Raw genomic sequence first — 20209 nt, 5'->3', positions numbered from 1 at the left:
AACCAAATGTTGAAATTATCTTAGAAATAAGAGTAAAAGACCCAACACGGCGCAAGTACGATGGGTAAATATTGACTTTATTAGACTTGATCATTGTTACATCACAAAGTGTCATTTGTGACTCGTTACATGTTGAGGAATATTTAGAAGAAGAAGAATAACAACAGGATACGAGGGTGGAATTGTACAATGCGTTTGTGTCGTTAAGGAACAGAATGTGTGCGTCAGCTGTGGACGACTCTCAGTCACGTAAGTGCTAATCACCAAGACACTTCTGGTCTACATCCCTGTTGTGAAAGGACACACATGGAAACAGTCTAGATCTATACATACCTGGAACTGGAATTTGTACATGACATGAGTGAACAGTATAGAATGTCTTCATGGCATTAGATTTGTGGTTATATACACGCTTCAGTTCACCATTTTGACTGGAGCTTCTATAGACAATAGATTACTATCACAAGGCATTGTGCTGATTGTTGTATTGAGGCCACGCTGAGAAGAACAGGAATAGACAATTACCACAATTTGGGAAGAAAGGTTGACATTTATGAGAAATTTCATTTGGATTACGGGATTTTTATTTATTTTTTCCCACAATTCTGCAGGAATATAGTCATAGATATTGTATACTATACACGATACATTTTTTTTCCAAGAATAAATTTGGATTACGAAATCTAAATTTATAAGAATGAAGCCACAAATTTGCTGTAAAAAATTACAATTTGACCAAAAAAAAATTCAATTTTAAAAAACCTTGACAATCAACATAAAAATTTTATTTTATGATCTGGTGCTTGTAGTACTGACAATGGAAGAGTATGTACAGTATTTTTTATTTATTTTTATTTTTTTACAATAAAACTCACAATCTCCCATAAATATTTACAAATAAATTTGTAATATTATGAGAAAGCTTGAACATCACAAGAGCTGTAATATTTTTGAGAAAGTTGCAATTTTACAGGAATCATGTCTAAATTTTCAAAAAGTATAGTCGTACGTTGACTCATATTACTTTTCTTGTAATAGTGAAGAATACAGTTGAAAACAATTTGAATAATTTATGACAAAAATCATGTGACTGTACGTAAATAACGTAAAATGACTAGAAAATGTGGAACGTAATGCAGATCGTAATGTTTAAAATAATAACATTTCCAGTAAATGCTGTAAATGAAGTGTGCAATTAATAAAAAAATAAAAAATCGTGTTTGCTTGATCATCTAACTTGTATGAGGCCGAGAGGTACTTCTTGGCTGCTGGTTAGTGTAAGTCTACCAGTTTCATATGCACTTCTGAAATAACAATTTGCTCAAATTACGTTTAATCATATACATAGTATGCTAATATATTATTAGGGCAGGTGGGAAAAACACAATCATAATAATAATAATAATTTGACAAAATCGACCACAAAATTTGGTTGACAAAAATTCCTGCCTTAAAAGTGGGGGCGGGGCGATTTCCATGGAATAATCAATAGCATAATCAATTCTGAAAAGATTTGTTCATGACAGCCCAAATTAGTAAGAGCCTAATAACGAATTACATTAATTTATGTGAAGATAGTTGTCATGACTAGGGTCATGCAAGGGTTATGCAAGGGTTATGCTTACTGTCATGACTTGGGTCATGCAAGGGTTATGTTTGGGTCATTACCGTACGGTCAAGTGTTTGTTTTGAACTGATGTAACCCGCATCTGGTTTCAACTGGTAAAATGCTATGTGATGTCAGGAGTCTTTCATTTCTTTATCTGGTCAACAGCCAATCAGATAATTCCATGTCAGTCCTGTTACCCACATCTAGCCACAGCCAATCTGATTGATTTGCGGTCTATATATGCCTGACCCGAGAAGTTTGTGTTTTTGTCGGATTATTACCACTCTTCCTCTGTACAACTCCACGGCCCAAGTTAGCTTAGCGTCTCGTGATTCTTGATACATTCTCATTGTTTCTCGTCTAGTCAAGTTTGTTCTACACCTCTCGATGTTATGCGAATAAAGAGTTAAAATCTTATTTGTGTCTGCGCTTTTGGGATCCAACTACAGAACATAACAATAGTGATCATATTATTGATCTCACAATTTTCAAATGATTCCTGGGAACGCCCCTGAATAAATATTGTGAATAAAATATTATGACGTAATGCTTCATGTACAGTATTACAAATCTTAAGTGAGACCGTTGCATTCATTTTTGTAAGGATTCTGACATTCACATTTTTTTTTTTTACTTTTTTTTTTCAATTGCCAATTCTAACTTTATTCTAATTGAACTTCTTTTTCCTCATAATTGTACTATTTTTGTCTCCCAGCGTGGTCTGAATACTCCTTCACACGATGAGATAAGACACAGTTGACATTATCAAGAAAGGCAAAGAAAGACATTTTCAGCTTTATCTCTCAATTTGCTAAACAATACAAACATTGCGAGATGAGTTAGTGCGACGCGAGCGTCCGCACAGTCGGTGATCACACTTTTTTTTTTTTTGTTCCAATTTAGCATATATGAGGTGATGGATCTAAGCTGAAAGGCAACAATCATATAAATCAACTGCTTCTGCTAAAGGTCACTCTGGAGAAGATGCTGCAGACTGTGCTGTGCTACACATAGCAGGTCATGTGTTTTTCTTCCTGGTCACGTAGCAACTTCACTTCCTTTTTGGACACATTGGGACTGAAAAGTGACATTTTGAAAAACATGAATAAATTATGTTGCATTTTAACCTGAGTTCTGTTTCGGAAGTTGTTGTTTTTTTTTTCTTTTTTTTTCTTTCTGATGATAGTATTCTATTTCTATTCAGGCATTGATAAACTACTGTACAATTCAACCTTGTTTGTTTTTGTCTGATAAATACGTCAATTGTTTCACAGTTTGCTGTCAAGACAAAAAAACACAAACATCAGGTTATCAACAAGCAAACTCCTCAAAGTTGCCTAGAGTCGGGTGACGAGGTAACATGTTCGGCGTGAATCCGAGACTGTCCGAGTGACTCCGGAGTGTGTCACAGGTGCTCTGCGGAAACACGGGGAGGGGAGTCGGGTTGGGCGGATGAATCAACGGGATCGAACCAAGCGATGATGATGACGACGACGACGATGATGATGATGATGAAGATGCGTGAAGCACACGTAAATATGATGGTGAAAGGAGGGAGAGAAGAAAGAAAACAGCACAATCTTAGTTCTTGTTTTTAGTCTATCGCTTAGAGGTGCAACGATTAATCGACAACTAATCGATTATCAAAGTAATCGACGACTATTTTGACATTAGGGACATTATTTAAAGCGGAACTTAATGCAAAAATGTTCTAAGCAAGAATATTTTGTTACGGTTGGTTTTCTAGGTTTGCTCACATGTGAAACGGGAGGCAATCGTGACGTCAATCTTAGTCGACACCGGAGGGCGCTATTGGCTAAAATGGCAGCTCCCTTTAGATGGAGAAAAATGGATCAATACACAACGGCAATATTAATGAAATTACCGTGTTTAGACTCTTACAACGTTTTCTTGCTAAGAACATTTTTGCGCTTAGTTGAGCTTTCACTTGAAATTGTCCAAATCTTCAGAATTTCATTCTCAACAGTAAATATTGTCAGAATAAAAAGCAGACTGATCGTCGTCATTTAGTTGCTGTTTTGGAAGTTAGCGTAATGATCGAGGTCGCCTTGCCCAGAGACCGCTACAACGCACATGATGCTCCTATTTTCTAGGTTGAAAAATATCATTTCTTGTAACCTGTTATACGGTAGCACACAGCCAATGCAATATTTCAAATTTGTTGACTTGTAAATACTTTGTTTCTTGATATTCATGACTTTATACTTGAAGTTAAAGTAACCGTGTTTGTTTTCACGGTGTTGAATTTGAAAAGTCAAGCTTTTAATGATAAAGCAGCTGCAAGGGAAACTTGAAACCATTTCAGTGTATCTGCGCTTGGGAGGAGTAACTGGTGAGTGAGGCCAAGGTACAACGGCGGTGATGTCATTACAAGTGTGAAGACTTGAAGGAACTTAATGGAGGGCCAGTGAGTGTTTCTGAGAATGGGGTGATGTGATGTGCTGGTTTATTGTTATGTGACTGATTGATGTCAGGTGAAGTGGGCTTTGAACTGAAATAAAAACAAAATCATGGATACATTTAGTGAAATGTCAAGAAGTGAGAGGCATAAAACATGGACACACACAACATTGTGGAGTGACCACGTCAATGAATGGTGATTAAAGGCATGATGGTGACAAATGTGTGGATTTGAGGAAGGCATTTATTTTGCATTAAGTAGATTATCCATACAAATAATACTGTAATTGGGGCACAGTGTCAATTTGAGGAAGACCTTTATTTGTCTTCAGTGAAATACATAATAGGGGCATCTATTGGAGGAAGGTGTTTATTTTTTTGAAAGAGGACCACTTACTCACTGACTAATTGGGGCACGGTGTCCGTTTGAGAAGTCTTAAGCAGCTAATTAGCAAGTGGTGTCTATTTGGGGGACTTGTTTATTTAGTTGTACATATTACACAGACCGCTTTTAGCCACACACTATTTGGGTCTTGTTGCTTATTTGAGAAGTGGTGTTTATTTGTCTTAAGTGGCCAACGCACCTTCTGATTACTTGGGGCACAGCTGTATTTAAGTGAGGCTTTTATCGCACTCCACAGCTTTTATTTGTCCTAAGCGTTTATTTTATATTTATATTTACATTGGGTTTATTTGAGGGAGGTGTTTATTTTTATGATAGAAAATACTTACCCACTGAGTAATTGGAAAATTTGAGGGAGCCATTTATCTTGAGCAGATGATACCCTGACAACTAATTTGGGTATGGTGTCTATTTGAGAGAGGCATTTATTTGGCTAAAGCTAACCGCTACCGGCTACTGACTAATTTGTCCTAAACGTTTATATTTGTATTTAAATCACGTTTATTGGAGGGCAGTTTCTGAAAGAAACCGCTTACCTACTGACTAATTGGGACATGCCTATTTGAGGGAGCCGTTTAATTATCTTGATACCCTGTCAACTAATTAGTGTATGGTGTCTATTTGAGAACACCGTGTATTTGAGTGAGGCATTTATTTGAGCCAACCGCTACTAAGCGTTTATTTTATATTTATATTTACACGCCGTTTATTGGAGGGAGGTGTTTATTTTTTTTTCTGAACGAAACCACTTACCCACTGATTATTTAGGACAATTGAGGGAGCCGTTTAATTTTCTTGAGCAGATGAAACCCTGTCAACTAATTAGGGTATGGTGTCTAATTGAGCACACCTTTTATTTGAGTGAAGCATTTATTTCTCTAAAACAGACTGCTACTAATTGGGATACATAATCTGTTTAGAGGAAGCTTTTATTTGTCCTAGGCGTTTATTTTATATTTATATTTACATGGCGTTTATTGGAGGGAGGTGTTAATTTTCCTGAAAGAAACCACTTACCCACCGACTAATTGGGAGCCGTTTAATTATCTTGAGCAGATGATACCCTGTGAACTAATTGAGCAACCTTTTATTTGAGTAAGTCATTTATTTGTCTACAGCAGACTGCTGCTAACTAATTGGAATGCAGCATCTGCTTCAGAGATGCACATGATGTTTATTGGAGGGAGGTGTTTATTTTTCTGAAATAATCCAATCACCTGCTGACTAATTGGGACACAATGTCTTTTTGGGGGAGCCGTTTATTTTTCTGAAACAGTCGACACATACAAGGACTAATTGGGGTAAGGCATCTACGAGTGAGGTCTTTATTTGTTTTAAACGCACCTGCTGATTAATTGGAGCATGGCATCTATTTGAAGGTGGCTTTCAATTGTCATAAATGGACGATGCACCTGTGGACTAACTGGAATATGGCGTCAATGAATGAGGCATTTGTTTTTCTTGAGTGGATGATGTACCGCCCACTAATCAGGAGACTGTGTTACTTTGCGGATGACTCACACGTTGACAAATTGGGGCCGTATTTAAAAAAGTGAGGGCCACTATTTGAGGGGGAAAAAAGATGTGCTGAATATTTTTTTTCATGGACACCGTAAACATTTGTGTGCTGGCTGAGCTGCTGCCAGTCAGACTGTGAAAGCTTCCCGCAGACAAAGAAGTCTTTTCAAATGGTGCGATAACATCCCATAGTAATGCATCTCGTGATGCTATCTGTGCTCCAGCCTCGAAAAAAAGTGCCTCGGTGCTACAGGGAAGTAATACAGCCTTTCAATGAATATGTAATGTGTTTCCACAAGGGGAAGGGCACACTGCGTTCTATGCCGGGGTGAAGAAAGCCCCATTATTTGAGGAAACAAAGTCTTCGTGTCAGCAGAGAATCAAACCAACTCAAGTCGCCCGTAAATCCGACAAAGAGGAGATTCCCAACCCGATTGCTTCTCAGGTGAATTAGAGGAAAACTGTCCTTGAGTAGAATGCACTCAGCAAATGTGTCTTCCATCGTACTCTACTTGACTATACAGTGCCGCTGCGAAAAACGCAGTGTAGTGAATGCATCACAATGAGACATGCGAACAATAACAATGGAGGACAACAAGCATGTTGGCTAGCTATATTTGCTTTCTTTCTTTAGTTAATAAGTATTTTAGGCTGCTAATTTTGTTTTTTTTTCCCCATTTTTCTTTAAATCAACTACTTTACTCCTATTTAGCTGTTAAGAGTTGGATTAACGTTAGGTATTGTTTCTTATTTAGCTATAAAGGGTAGTGTTTAAGTTAGCTACTTTTTCATATTTAGCTGTTAACCATAGGGTTAAAGTTAGCTATTTTTCGCACCATCTATTAAGACTATAGATTATAGGGTAGCTATTAATTACTAACCTTCACACTAGTCTTCTATGGTGGAAAATCAAGAACGTAAACAAGAAGACAAGAGCTTTTGGAATTCAAATAAATGATAGACCCTTCCAGTGTGACGTCATGTTAACGTGCGCCCATTGTGGTTGGAGGGCAGTGCGTCAATTAGAAAACAATCAGTGTGAGCTAGAAAATAGGTCAAACAGTTGAAAAATCTGCGACCAATGCTTTGGTGAACTTGTGCGCGGCCGACGGATGCTCTAATGGCTCAAAGAGAGATGAGAAGATTCTTTCGGCTGCCGGCAGTGATTCTCAACCCCGCGAAAGATAGCGAGGAGTAAAAGTCTAGCACGGTGGCTAGCGTGAAACTACGACGCAACTGCACTGCACCCACAAAAAGTACGAGGATATGCTCAGATCATATTACATCAGTAGTCTTTTTCATATACAGTGGGTCATAACGTTATCCTCTGATTGTAAATTCGAGGCAGACGTGATGAATGTGCCATATTATCTTTAGTGAAACAATCATTCATACTTTTTTTTGCGTAAGTATTCAAGTAATTTTGAACAAAAAGTTAACGATTTGACACGATTATCACAATTAACACTTTAACTCGGGCTTGTTTTCCGCTGAGGAATGTGTATTAAATGTGCGGTCTGTTTGTTAGCAGCTAGCAAGCGAAGATAGCTCGAAGACTTCGAAGTACAGGAAGATGACACAAACTGACACAATCGATTTAATGAATGACAATTTTACACCATGAAAGTACTGATTGACGTACTGCTTCAACCAAAAACAACATACCCTAGGCTTCCAGTTCCAACAAACTCCATTTTTTTTTGTAGCTAGCGGCTTCCAACGACTGGTTTCAATGATTCGCAGTAATGTAGTGTTCTACACTGTGTTCTACTCAGGACGTTTTTTGTGACACTTGACATATTTCCCACCTTTTAACGAAAACGCGCGCCGAAAATCAAGCTCTCTACATTCATTTGTTATGGGATGTTTGCCCTCCGGTAGATGCAGCGAAAGCTAAGCGGTGATGTCAGCTGGAAGGGTCTATAATTGTTTTTTGTTAAATTGAAATATGGTAAATGCTAGGGATTTTCTAAAACACTTTGTTTCAAATCAATACCAGTACAAGTATTCACTCTTCAAGTAATCACTAACACCAAACATTTAGTACTTTTGATTTGTACAAATTATACACAACATAATGGCAAAAGTAATGGTGAACAAAGACCTTTCTTTCTGAAGGAGAATTTGCCTTAAGTATCTGTGGATCATAGTGGGAATCATAGGAAAAGCAATTTGATTAAGGAATAAGGGGCATTCTTTAGATTTTTTTTTAAATAATAATAAAAAAAAAAAAAAAAAAAAAAAGCTAAATGCAATAATGATTAAAAATAACAGTAATAAATACACATAAATAAGGAATAGGCCTACATTATAAATACAATGACAATACTACTACTACTACTACTACTACTACTACTAATAATAATAATAATAATAATAATAATAACAATAATAATAACAATAATAATAATAATAATAATAATAATAATAATAAGAAGAATTATTATTATTATTGACCTGCGGTTGGCTGGCAACCAGTCCAGGGTGTACCCTGCCTACTGCACAAAAAGCCAGCTGAGATAGCACCCCCGCGGCCCTTGTGAGGAATAAGCGGTCAAGGAAATGGATGGATGTATTATTATTATTATTATTATTATTATTATTATTATTATTATTATTATTATTATTATTATTATTATTATTATTATTATTAATAATATTATTATTTTCCAACATCATTCTTCAGCTGTTTTTTTGGGGGGGAATTTACACTATTGTTTTTAATTATTTGCAGTTATAATAATAGCAACTAATAATCCTGAATGAGTTAAATAAGGTACGGTACGTTGAAACTGCCGCAGTTCTCATCTTTATGCTCTTTCTCATTGTAAAATCCACATTTTATAACGATTGTGACATCATGGGGGAGAATGAAGACGTGTGAAATGCCTTAATGACAGCGTGGTCCCGTCTATTAGTAACAGGGGGTGGGGGGGTGGTGTGCTACCTGGGGGCATGATTAGGCGTGACACCAGGGCTGCTTGGGGTCTCTGGAAACTCCTGGAATAGACACCATGAAAAGAAAGATGGGTGAGGGTGACTGAGATGAAAGTAAAGCACAATGTGTTTGGTTTAAAAAAAAGAAAAAAAAAGCAGTGTGGGGGGGAAGATGAAGTTGGATATGCCGTGTTATATAATGCGAGGATTTGAAGGATGACGAGTGGATTCAAGTCAATATTTTAAATGAAATGGAGTTTTACTTGACTAGCGAGGTGTCTGGTGAGAAATGTGACACATTGAGAGGAGGAGGAGATGATGAACGTATGAGATGGATGGATGGTGCACAATACAGCAAATATCACAAGTTACTCGTGGAATACAGTATATGATGTGATCAAAATGACGACAATTTGTGTGTCATTATCTCCCTTATATCACCTCACCCCCGCAGTAACAAACGGCCAAAGTGGGCCTGACTCACATGCAATCTTTTCCTCTCTCTTAGGTTTTGCTTTTGTAATATTGTAGTTGTAGATTTAAAAAAAAAAAAACATTTTAGGAGCCACACAGTTATCAGTTATCTATTCATGTGTATTATTTTCAAGCAATGCAAAGGAGAATTATTATTATTTTTTCCATATACCCATAAAATAGTCTCGATTTCATTTCCATGCGAAACAGTTTCATATTCAAATCAAGACACAGGGCAGATAAAAGTGAAGTCCACAGGGCTTAGCATGAAATCCATAAAATTCAGTTCTTGTCACCGGGGAGGATAGTCTGCACTGCATTCCTAATACAGTAATGCATAAAGACCATGGAGTATAAAGCCCTTTTCACACTGCATTTAGCAGGTTGCAGCACAATGGCAACGGCAAGGCGCCTCAAATTGGGAAGTGATCGGTTCGGAGCTGGTGGAGTGATTTAGTGCTATTCTTGCTAATTTATTTACAAGTAACGGCAAGATGAAACTATCCATGTTCCCGCCAGCCATTAGTTTTACTCTGCTGCTCGTGTCCTGAACCTCCTTTTTAAAATGAGCCATGTCATGGCTCTTTTTTTTTTTGCATAGATCTTGTCAAGCTGCAGAAGCTTCATTTCTACTTTCTACTGATACATCAGCACTTCCAATTACAGGCGCTGGAAACCGTGCAACTGTGCAAGCGCAGTGTGAAAAGGGCTGAACGGTGTGTTAGGTGCACTGTTAATACTCTAAAAGTGAGTTAAGTAACATATAATCAGCGTTACAGCTGTTACATGAACTTAACTAAACTCCCCTGTGCATTCTTTCAATGCGAACCACTACATTGAAAGAGATTGTGATATATTACCAGGTTGTCACTTTGACAGCGCTGTGGTCGCTTCTTGCGCATGCAGTAACCCAAGACTTTGTCCTTGAACACCTGAAGACACAAACAATAGATACGTGTCAGAAATAAAGTGGGGAAATGTGAAATTTTCCAGGATGAGTTCTGTCTGGGGGAAAAAGCAATTATGTTAGAATAGAATTCAACTTTATTGTCATTGCACTGTCATGAGTTCAGAACAACAAAATGCAGTTTGTATCCATCCAGAAGTGCTTTAGCAAAAATAAATTATAAATATTAAAAATAAGATGTAAACAGTATATACAAATTAAAACCACCTGCGCCACAACTTAGACCTGTTTTTAGCTGGTCTAAATTCTAGTGTAATTTATGTCACCAAATTTTCAGGTGCACTGGTTAAAAACAAACAAACAAAAAAACACACACATACACAACCTCGGTCCACTGGAATGCCCGGCAAGGCACAATGTGGTCTGCCAAATTCCCCAAACATGGCAGACTACACTTGCCCTGGCATGAAAATGAAGATGTGCCAGTTTTTACAAAAGGATATGAGAAGATAACAAAAGATTTACTTGGCTGTTTCATTTCACACTTGATGGGTCGGCAATCACTCCAGAGACCCAACAGTTTGCATCCAAGTAATTAAAAAGTCAATTTCCCATAATGTGTCCCATTTGAACCATTTTCGAGTTGTTTGACATTTAGTTTATTTAAAAAATAAATAAATATAGTCCTCTCCATGTGATGTGATATTTAGTGAAATTCCTAGTAGGGATGTAACGATAAGGGCAATATCATGATATCATGATATTAAAACTGCCACAATATCATCGTCGTCATGTTCACAATATTTACCTGTTAAAAAAGTGATATCATGGGTTGATTTCCATTTGTGCAGTTCTAGCACCCTCTACTGGCTAGTTTATTAGTACAGTTTAATTTTCATTAGGGATTTTTTGGCCTTCTATGTTTAAAATCTATGCTAATTGTCAGATGAAGTTGAACCTAATTTGCTTGTGAAGCGATCAATGTGTGCTTGCATTAGCAAGTCAGTGCCTCAATATTGTTATTAGAGATTGTAGGTGGTTTATATGCATTTCTGTTATGTACAAAAGCACAATATTGTGATTTTATTAGTATGAGATCTTTTTTTTTTTTACACAATATTGTGGACCTTTTTTAAATATCGCCAAGTCCCCTACAATATTGTGATAATTATCGTATCGTGACCTACATATCGTGATAATATCGTATCCTGATGTATGAATATCGTTACATCCCTAATTCCTAGTCAGTATTGATGGTTGTGGCCACTCATTTTTACAGTCCGTTTAGAAATTTAGCCTCCTTATTGTTGTATGGAATAATAAGTGAATTAGGTGTCACTTTACCTCATATAGGTAGTCGAATATTTCCAGTATTGTCAACACGCTGGCCCCTATAAACAGACCCATCTGCCCTCCGATGTCACCTACAGGAAGCGAGACAAAAGGACCCGGACAGATGTCACTTTTCATTCAGCATCAATCAAGAGGAATCGGCGCACAGTTTGTCAAAAATATTTCGCCAAGGTCTTACCGAGAAGCCCGGCAATTTCGTAGGCCTTCTTCTGCTCGATCTTCTCGTAATTCAGAGCTTCGAAGAAGATGTCCAAAACCAAAATGTTTTCTCTGGAGGGGGAAAAGTCACACAGGCGCGCAGCCGACACGCGTTTAAGTCCTCGTGACTGACAGCCAACACGTCATCATGTCACACTACGTAGTGCACTTTCATTATTGTTACATTGAAGGTGAACGATGGAGACTCGTCACGCATGCACACATTAGAAAGACCAACACAAGCATCTAGTGCAGCGATTCTCAGTGTGGTACGCGTCCCTACAATCTTCCTCTTGCGGCCCTCAGTGTGTCGTACTTATGTGGCAAAGTTCCAGCATCACATTATAAAATGCCATCTTACAACCAAATACATGGCACTTATGGACAAACTAGAACTTCTTTTTTTTAGGTTCGGTTATATTTAACGGTAACTAACTTTCAAGTAGGCTACAGTACATTTGCATTTATTCTGTTTGGGTTTATAAACATTTTTTTTTTTTTTTAACCCAGTGCAGTCCACTTTTTACTCATGTATGGTAAACCTTTTCCTTTTCAATTACTGCCGTGTTTTTTTCTTTTTTAATTGAAGTTAAATCCACCTAAAATGTAGATACATTTGCATTTTATTTTTAAACATTTAATAAGTAATTTTATTATTTTTATTATTTTATTTATTTTTTATTTTATTTTCAAGTTTTAGGTGTAGTACATTTTAATCGATTTATTATTTAAAGGGGGAGTTTGCAATTTCCCCCTACCAAAAAAATGCTTGCCAGTTGGTTTGGTTTGGTTTACTGATCATCAAACATGCAATACAAATTGTAAAATAAAAGTAAAGGAAAGAAAAGAAAAGCCAAAAAGGAAAATAATTATCAGCCAAGTCAGAATTCATATGTTCAAAGGGAGTAGGACGAAGTACAAGAACTTATCTAGTCCTACCCCCGCTAACTTATATCATAATAATGTACTATAAGTTATTATAGTTAATAATATATCATTAAAATAGAAAAAAAAGAAGCAAATGAAGGAAAAAAAGAATTGAATAATAAACAGAACATACACTTTACAAATATTAGTGTAAGCTATAAACGCTTACGCAAAAAAATAAAAGGAGGGAGGGTGATTGCTGTATTAACTCTTTGACCGCCAAAAACTTTTAATGACGCATTCTAAAATCCTAATGAATGCCGCCAAAAACGGTAATTTACGTTTATTATTAAGTTGTTTTTCTCTCTCTCTCTCTCTCTCTCTCTCTCTCTCAATGGGCAGCGCAACGTCTTGTGCAGCGCTGCGTTGTCACTAAACAAAAAATATTAGTGTCAAAGTCACTGTATCTTTTCACAAAAACCTTTTTTTTCTCTTCATATTTTTGTATTTTCACTTATGTCACTCAAATGACCTAATTTCAAATGGTGATTACTAAAGAATGGAATTAGGTAGAAGCATACTTATTTTTTCTCATAAAAGAATGGAATCCAATCTTTCATATGGTATCCACCATATTTACGTCGTCATACCGCACAATGTTTGCTTTGAAAGATGAGTGAAAATGCTCCAAATCGTATGGCACCGTTGGGGTTTTTTGATAACATTTGGCAGTCAAAGAGTTCATTTTCAACCTTTGCATAATCTTATAGGGGCTTACAATAATATTAAATAGGGATGGGCGAGTACCAATACCAGGTATCGGTATCGGGCCGATACCAGCCTTTTTTCAAGTACTCGAGTACTCGTGACGCAGACGAGTACAAGCGACCGATGGCAGATGGGGAAGACGTTAAGTGAGTCCTCCTTGCCTGTAACTGGCGCTAGCTTGCAGCAGTTTTTCACCAAAACTTCACCGGTTTGGAAATACTTCAAAATTGTGAATCTTAAACTAAAAGAGCATTTTTGTGTTTTATTTTGAAGAGTGACTATTGAAGAGTGACTGTGCTGGGGTTTTTTTTGTCAAAATTAAAGGAAATATATTTGTTTAAAAATATCTTTTAGTGATTTTTTTTTTTATTTGTCAAAATGTACCACTGGTATCGGCAGTTAGTATCGGTATCGGTGAGTACTGAGGGTCTGAGTATCGGTATCGGTCTGAAAAAAAGTGGTATCGAACATCCCTAATATTAAATATATCATTATTTGTATTATTTGTTTTTTTTTTGTGAATCCTACTAAGCTACCGGTACTTTAATGTTGTCCTTTACAGTGGCATTTTGTAAAGCTAAGATCGTAGGTGGTGCTTGGTGTCAAAAGTCCGAGAACCACTGATGTAGTGTATCCGACTACTGATACTAAGTCATACTCACCCGATATACTGCTCAGTTTTGTTGAATTTCTTAGCCAGATACTTAGCAGATGCCTTACTGGGGATCTTAACCATGGACAGCTCCTTGCCATAGCGAGTCATGTTGCAGGGGGTCTGACACACACAGTAATCGTTGTCTTTCTCTACCAAAAAGTCTGTGGATGATCAAAGTCCGTCAAACACGTTGGGATCGCTGCGGAGAAACAAATGTGCACGTGCTTTGCGCTAAAAATAGCTCAGCACACATCAGGAGAGTTGCAGTCGCTGCCATCGTTCACTTTCCATGAAAGCAAATAATGACTGAAGCTAAAGTAATGTACCCAGGAGGGGAAAAGAGAGCTGTGTAGGCTTTTCATTTGAGATCGATACACGTACAGTAAATGTCATATTTCATCAAATAATGGCCTCCACTGCAATAGAAGCTGCGACTTAAAGCAGCACTGTCGCTTTACTGTACATCATTTATGGTCTTGAACGGTTTTAAATTTACGGTAATTAATTGGGGCTTAAATACTGCCGGCAGCATTAAATATTTTAAATGTTGGGTCAACAGTCTTTTAGAAATTAGAACTACGTTTTGGTTAATGAGTAATGCCATTGTGATACACATATCTGAAATAACACATTTGCTGAAATATTTTAGTCCACGAAAATAACAAAAAAACTAAAACTACAATTCAAAAAACAATTTAGTTAACGAAATAAAATCGAAAAACTTTTTTTTTTGAATGAAAACTAACTGGAACTACATTTTATGTGTATAAAACTAACTAAAACTAATAAAAATCTTTGGTAATTAATTTATTACATGAGTCTTTGAGGACGATTTTAAATGTGATTTTAAGTATATTTATTTTAACTCAGCCGAAATGCAACGCAAGGTAAAAAATGTGTTACTTTTTTTTTTTTTTTACCATAGTGTTTATTAAATATTGAGCACAAGTAATACGCGTAAAAAAAACTAATACTGAAACTAATTAAAACTAAACTAAAATTAACAATTTTTTAAAAATAACTAAAACTAATAAAAACTAACATAACCACCTTGAAAACGAATTAAAACTAACTAAATTTAAAAAACAAAACTCAAAACGAAATTAAAAACTATCTAAAATGAAAATTCCAAAACTATAAGAACTCTGCTTCTCATATACACATTTTGCAGTTGAGGCCACTATTTGAGAAACTACAACACATCAACAATAAATATTCAGTTACTAATTTGATGTCATTCAAAGCATTAGAGTGTTACAAAGCAGACAAGACAATGCCAACAGTAGTTGTAAATGTTTTGATGCAGTGTGTGCGCTCACCTAAAGCCGGGTCAGCACAGTCTTTGTACTGTTCAGGTGTGCACACAGTGGAGGTCCCTTGTGTTCAAATAACATGGCAGTTAGGCGTGACGCAGCACATGACGCACAAACATTTTTCCGACTCCGTACCGGGCATGTGGACCATCCTGCAGTTGCAGTTTTCCAGCAGGTAGCGTGTTTCGCAGTCAATGCGGCAGGCGGTGATGCTGTACGTGGAGAAGTACTCCGAGTCGATGGGAGTCGACTTGCAGTCTCCCCAAGGCGGAGGGAGGTACTGAAGCTGAGAAAAAGAAGTGAATTGTTGGACGGCAAGAAACATTGTTCACGTCCGAATCAACAACATCGGCAGGCTTTGCAAACCCAACACACGGACCAAAAAGGGGAAAAAAAAAACAAGACTATCGATCGGCAGCAGGCAGACGTCATGCAGAACATTAGGGATGCAGGTCTAGTCCCGTATAGGAGGAAACAAGGTACCATGGGAATAGAGACTGGCTCACACTGGACACCACAACCAGAAGATGAATTCCGAGGAAAAAAAAATCCCGAGAGAGAACACTGCACGGGTTACACGTGCACACGAGCGCTTCACTTGACAGGCATCGCACAAAGCCCAAGTACATCAATTTGAATATGAACGTGAACATGTCCAACTCAATCTCCTTCGCCATTCAAGCTTATCACGCTGACTAGCTAGATTAGATTTCCTAGCACAAGACATTACACAGTCTGTGTGCCGACTCCAATGAGCTCCTGAACCATCTCAGACGTAAAACTAACATGAACACAAAAGTGCAATCCATCATTTTGATCTCAAGGAATTTTACATTCAGATGGCTGTTTATGCTAACACTTTGGTGGTTGTAAAACCACAATGAGTATCTCTTCATTGTAGTCGAATAAAACATATGCTAATTTGTTTTATTGTGAAAAAATAAGGCCCTGAACGACACAGGCCATATTTTCTTTCGGTATCTGAGCGTTTGGTTTCCAAGAACAGTGTTGCAGTATCTCAGGGGTGAAAAACAGATGCCGCTGAGTGTTTTGTGTTGTATGGCTGGTTATCAAGCAGTGAGAAAAAACTCAAATTGTTCACCATCTGCCACAGTATATGAGGTTCACACTTGACAGCAATCAGACAAAATATGCACGAGTTGTTTGCTTTTGAAGGACTCCTGATGAAATGGCCCTAAACTGGTTGCTTCACAACAAAATGGCAGATATCCTGCTTTTCGGACATGGGGTTTGATTTTTTTTGGGTAGGTCTATTCATGATAGAGATGCCTACCAAATCCCATGTGTAAGTGAAAATGGGGTTTTGGGCTTAATTTTCTAACTAATTTTGTAAGTGACTCATTACTGTTTTATGTGTATAGTAAGTGATAAAACTTCAATGATATGTTCCACGCACATGCAATGACACAAACTCCAATGTATGACAAATTAACGTCGTATATCTGTCCAATACAGGGGGTGAGGACGATGGCCATGTGGCAAGAATCCTGTTCGTCAACAGGGGTGGGGTGGTGGTTGATTATGGGGGGTCGCGGACGACGGAAATGCGCCAAATTCTAAAGTGCTTATTACTATTCATTGTTCGTTAAGTGCACACGGCGGCTGCCTATTAATATACATCAACGGATGGGGAGATGACAACCGGCCTGAAAATGGACCTGCCATTCAGGAAACTCTTGAAATTCCCAATAGCCAGTCTGCCCACGGACAGAATCTGGAAAATGAACCCGAACTGATTGGTTCAAAACAAAATGGCAGACCTTCTGTGTTTTGCTGACTTTTCAAAAAAGAATTGTGCTTCACTCACAGTTTTGTGTTTTATGGCGAGTCATCAAACTTTCCCCACCATGCTCCACCCACACACAATGATCATAACTCAATTTTTTCAGACTTTTGTGTTGTCTGTTGTCTAAGTGGTTTCATTTTGGTAGCAATATCTCTTAGATGAGTTTAAGTTTTGAAAGGCCATTGGAAATAGAGATGGGCAAGTACTGATACCAGGCATCCGTATCGGCCTTATTTTTTATGTTATCGTGTACTTACGGAGACTGCCGATACTATCCACAGATACTTAAGGCAAAAAAGAAATCTGACATTGAGTAAGTCCTCCTTGGCAGTAGTTGGTGCTATACTACAGCAATTTGAGGTATCTAAGTAGTACCCAAAGAGTGAATAGTTGTACTGTATCCGTCTGAAAAACAAAGAGGCATCAAACATCCCTACTTGGAAATGACCCGAAAATGTTGCTTCATATTTTTCAGAAATTTAGAAAGAACAAAAGAGCGCTCAATCGCTGCCTTGCGATTTGGATGAATGATGATTACCAATCCGCAGCTCAAACAAGACTAGCAAACATCATCTAGCTCAGAACAAAACCTTCCTCCATTATAAGCCCGACTTAGCCACGGGCAATAAAACGTAATGAACAGCAATGACACTGTCCATTCAAGAAGACATTAAAAAAAAAAGGGAGCAATGTGGTGGACACAAATCCAAGACACATAAACAGAACAAATGCAGCTAAGATGTTGAACGGCTGAAGCTGAAATGTTCACCAGTATCCAGTCAACAGGGGAAACAATGCAGATGTTGCCACAACCACACAAGACGGGGGAGGGGAGATGACTTGACTCCCCTGGGACTGTGGGGTGGAGGGCGGTTAGGGCACCAACGGATGAGCTACAGTGATCATCGTAGCATGCAGCAAGGCCAGACAAACATACTGTACTGTACGCTACCCTCTGCTCTTGGGTGGAAACAAACGTTTGGAAGCCGGGGGCCACCCCGAAGCCCAGCTGGTGGAGGAAAGGAGGCTCTGACTGAGCGTGAAGCTGCACCTTTATGCCGGCCTCATAAGACGTCTCATCTGGGCGAGGGGCGAGGGAACACACAGCCCGCGTCATTAACAGTAAAGCGGTTAAAAGAGCAGGCAAGAGATGGAAAGAGGCGAGACCCTCACGCCTCCGCCTCCTCCACAAGGTGAGATAACCTGTTAGCATCAGACTGAAACAAAAGACAGCTTCTTGTGACCTGAGAAATGCTATAATTGTGTTGTTGAAATGTCATTCAGCCATTTATTTTCCACTCTAAAGTGGTACAACATTTCTGGGGAAATGTACTCCAAAAGACAACAAAACTAGGAGGATCAATATTCATGTGAGTGAGATTTTGGACGATTGAAATGTTACTTTAAAGGAAAAACAACAATGACACACATTTGTTGCAGGGCATTTTTGGTCAACATACTACTAAAGTAAATATCCACCAAGACCCAGTGTGTAGTCCAGGGGTGCCAAACTTTTTCATTTTAGGGCCACATACAGAAAATCAGAAGGACGCAAGGGCCACATAATGTTATGAAGAAAAATTGTGTTTAGTCCTAAAAATTTTACAAATAATTTATTTGTGTTTTTGCATATTTCGAAAAATGCTACAGTATATAAACCAATTTATTTGTAATATGGCAGTAGGGTTATTATAGTTTTGGAATTTTTCATTTTAGTTAGTTTTTATTAGTTTTCAGGGTGGTTCTGTTAGTTTTCATTAGTTTAGTTCTTAAAAAAATGCTTAGTTTTAGTTTGTTAGTTTCAGTATTAGTATTAGTTTATTTTTTATTATTATTTTTTTTAAAATGTGTATTACTTGTGCGCAATACTTAAAAAACACAATGGGAGCGATGTCATCTGAAGATGCTTTTCTATTGACTGCTGCTAGATGATCTGGTTTACATTTAAAATCATCCCCAAAAAATTAATTACCAAAGACTAAAACAAAGGACATGTTTGCTATAATTATAGTTAGTTAGTTTTTGTACACATAAAATGTCGTTTCAGTTATTTTTCGTTTTTTTTTTTTTTTTTTTTTTAAAGCATTTTTATTTTATTTTGGTAACAATTATTGTTTTTTGAATTTTAGTTTTAGTTTTTTCATTAGTTTTAGTTAACTAAAATAACCTTTAATGGTACCAGTTTTTCGATACCCTCCCTTCTTACTTTGACCATCTCCAAACATTTTTGTTTTGTTTATTTTATTTGAACTGAGTCAAATGCTATTTTTAGCATATGTCGGGGGCCACTGAAAAATGGGCGACGGGCCGCAAATGGCCCCCGGGCCGTAGTTTGGACACCCCTGGCGTAGTCCTTAGCACCATCTACTGTCCAAAGAACAGCATTAGAAGCACACAGGAGCACGCATACTACGGTGGCTCAGAAAGACCACATTTCACAAACGTACCACCAATATCTTAGGTTGTGTGAGCAAACCAACATCTCAGCGAGCGACGGCATCTTGGCAGCCATTGTGAAGCGTGTGATGCTGAAAGACCGAGCAAGCTGGAATTAGCCGGAGCAGCTAACAAGAGCGGCTATTGGGAAGAGCTAGTAAAGCAGAAAGTGACAAGTGACGGGCCCAAATCACGGGAGTTAGTGACGACCACCTACAAGCCTCAGCTGTGGAAGGTGGTCGACCCATTAGACAACTACATTCGCGAAGTTGTCCTTTTTGGGATCCACAGCAGGAAGATGGCGACGAAACATGGCAGCCTCTAGTAAGACTGTGAGACTAAAGCCATGTAAATGTTACAACATATTTTTTGCATACTATTGACATAAACTGTCGATTTTTAAAATGAATGAATTATTTGTTCACCGAATCACGAAGGCGCTAGGGATCACTGAATGTCCCTTTAAAACAAAATTTGTAATTGATTTCCCAACTCTTTGTTTTCATCAGTCATGGATAGCGATGTGACGTGGTCTCACCTGAT

At 37.7% G+C, this 20209-nt stretch overlaps 1 protein-coding gene across 9 annotated transcripts in view; it reads right to left on the bottom strand.

The window, feature by feature from the left end:
• Positions 1 to 56: 56 nt before the first annotated feature.
• The window catches only part of asic1c (acid-sensing (proton-gated) ion channel 1c), a 108105-nt gene continuing 87952 nt past the window's right edge, over positions 57 to 20209 (bottom strand). For 2 of the 9 annotated variants that reach the window (XM_077519603.1, XM_077519569.1), the window contains exons 4-11: positions 15559 to 15709; positions 15430 to 15486; positions 14118 to 14271; positions 11801 to 11892; positions 11614 to 11693; positions 10223 to 10294; positions 8899 to 8951; positions 57 to 3025 (exon numbers count right to left, since the gene is read on the bottom strand). In XM_077519603.1, the coding sequence (XP_077375729.1) occupies positions 2947 to 3025; positions 8899 to 8951; positions 10223 to 10294; positions 11614 to 11693; positions 11801 to 11892; positions 14118 to 14271; positions 15430 to 15486; positions 15559 to 15709 (738 nt within the window). In that variant the 3' untranslated portion in view covers positions 57 to 2946. Of the gene's footprint in view, positions 3026 to 8898; positions 8952 to 9151; positions 9168 to 10222; positions 10295 to 11613; positions 11694 to 11800; positions 11893 to 14117; positions 14272 to 15429; positions 15487 to 15558; positions 15710 to 18182; positions 18311 to 20209 lie in introns of all 9 variants that reach the window. The other 7 variants (XM_077519579.1, XR_013283240.1, XR_013283237.1 and 4 more) reach the window with 7 other exon arrangements.

This window comes from Festucalex cinctus, chromosome 1 (genome assembly GCF_051991245.1).
Source record: "Festucalex cinctus isolate MCC-2025b chromosome 1, RoL_Fcin_1.0, whole genome shotgun sequence".
Classification (NCBI taxonomy): Eukaryota; Metazoa; Chordata; class Actinopteri; order Syngnathiformes; family Syngnathidae; genus Festucalex; species Festucalex cinctus.
This window is presented reverse-complemented; position numbering and strand designations above follow the sequence as displayed.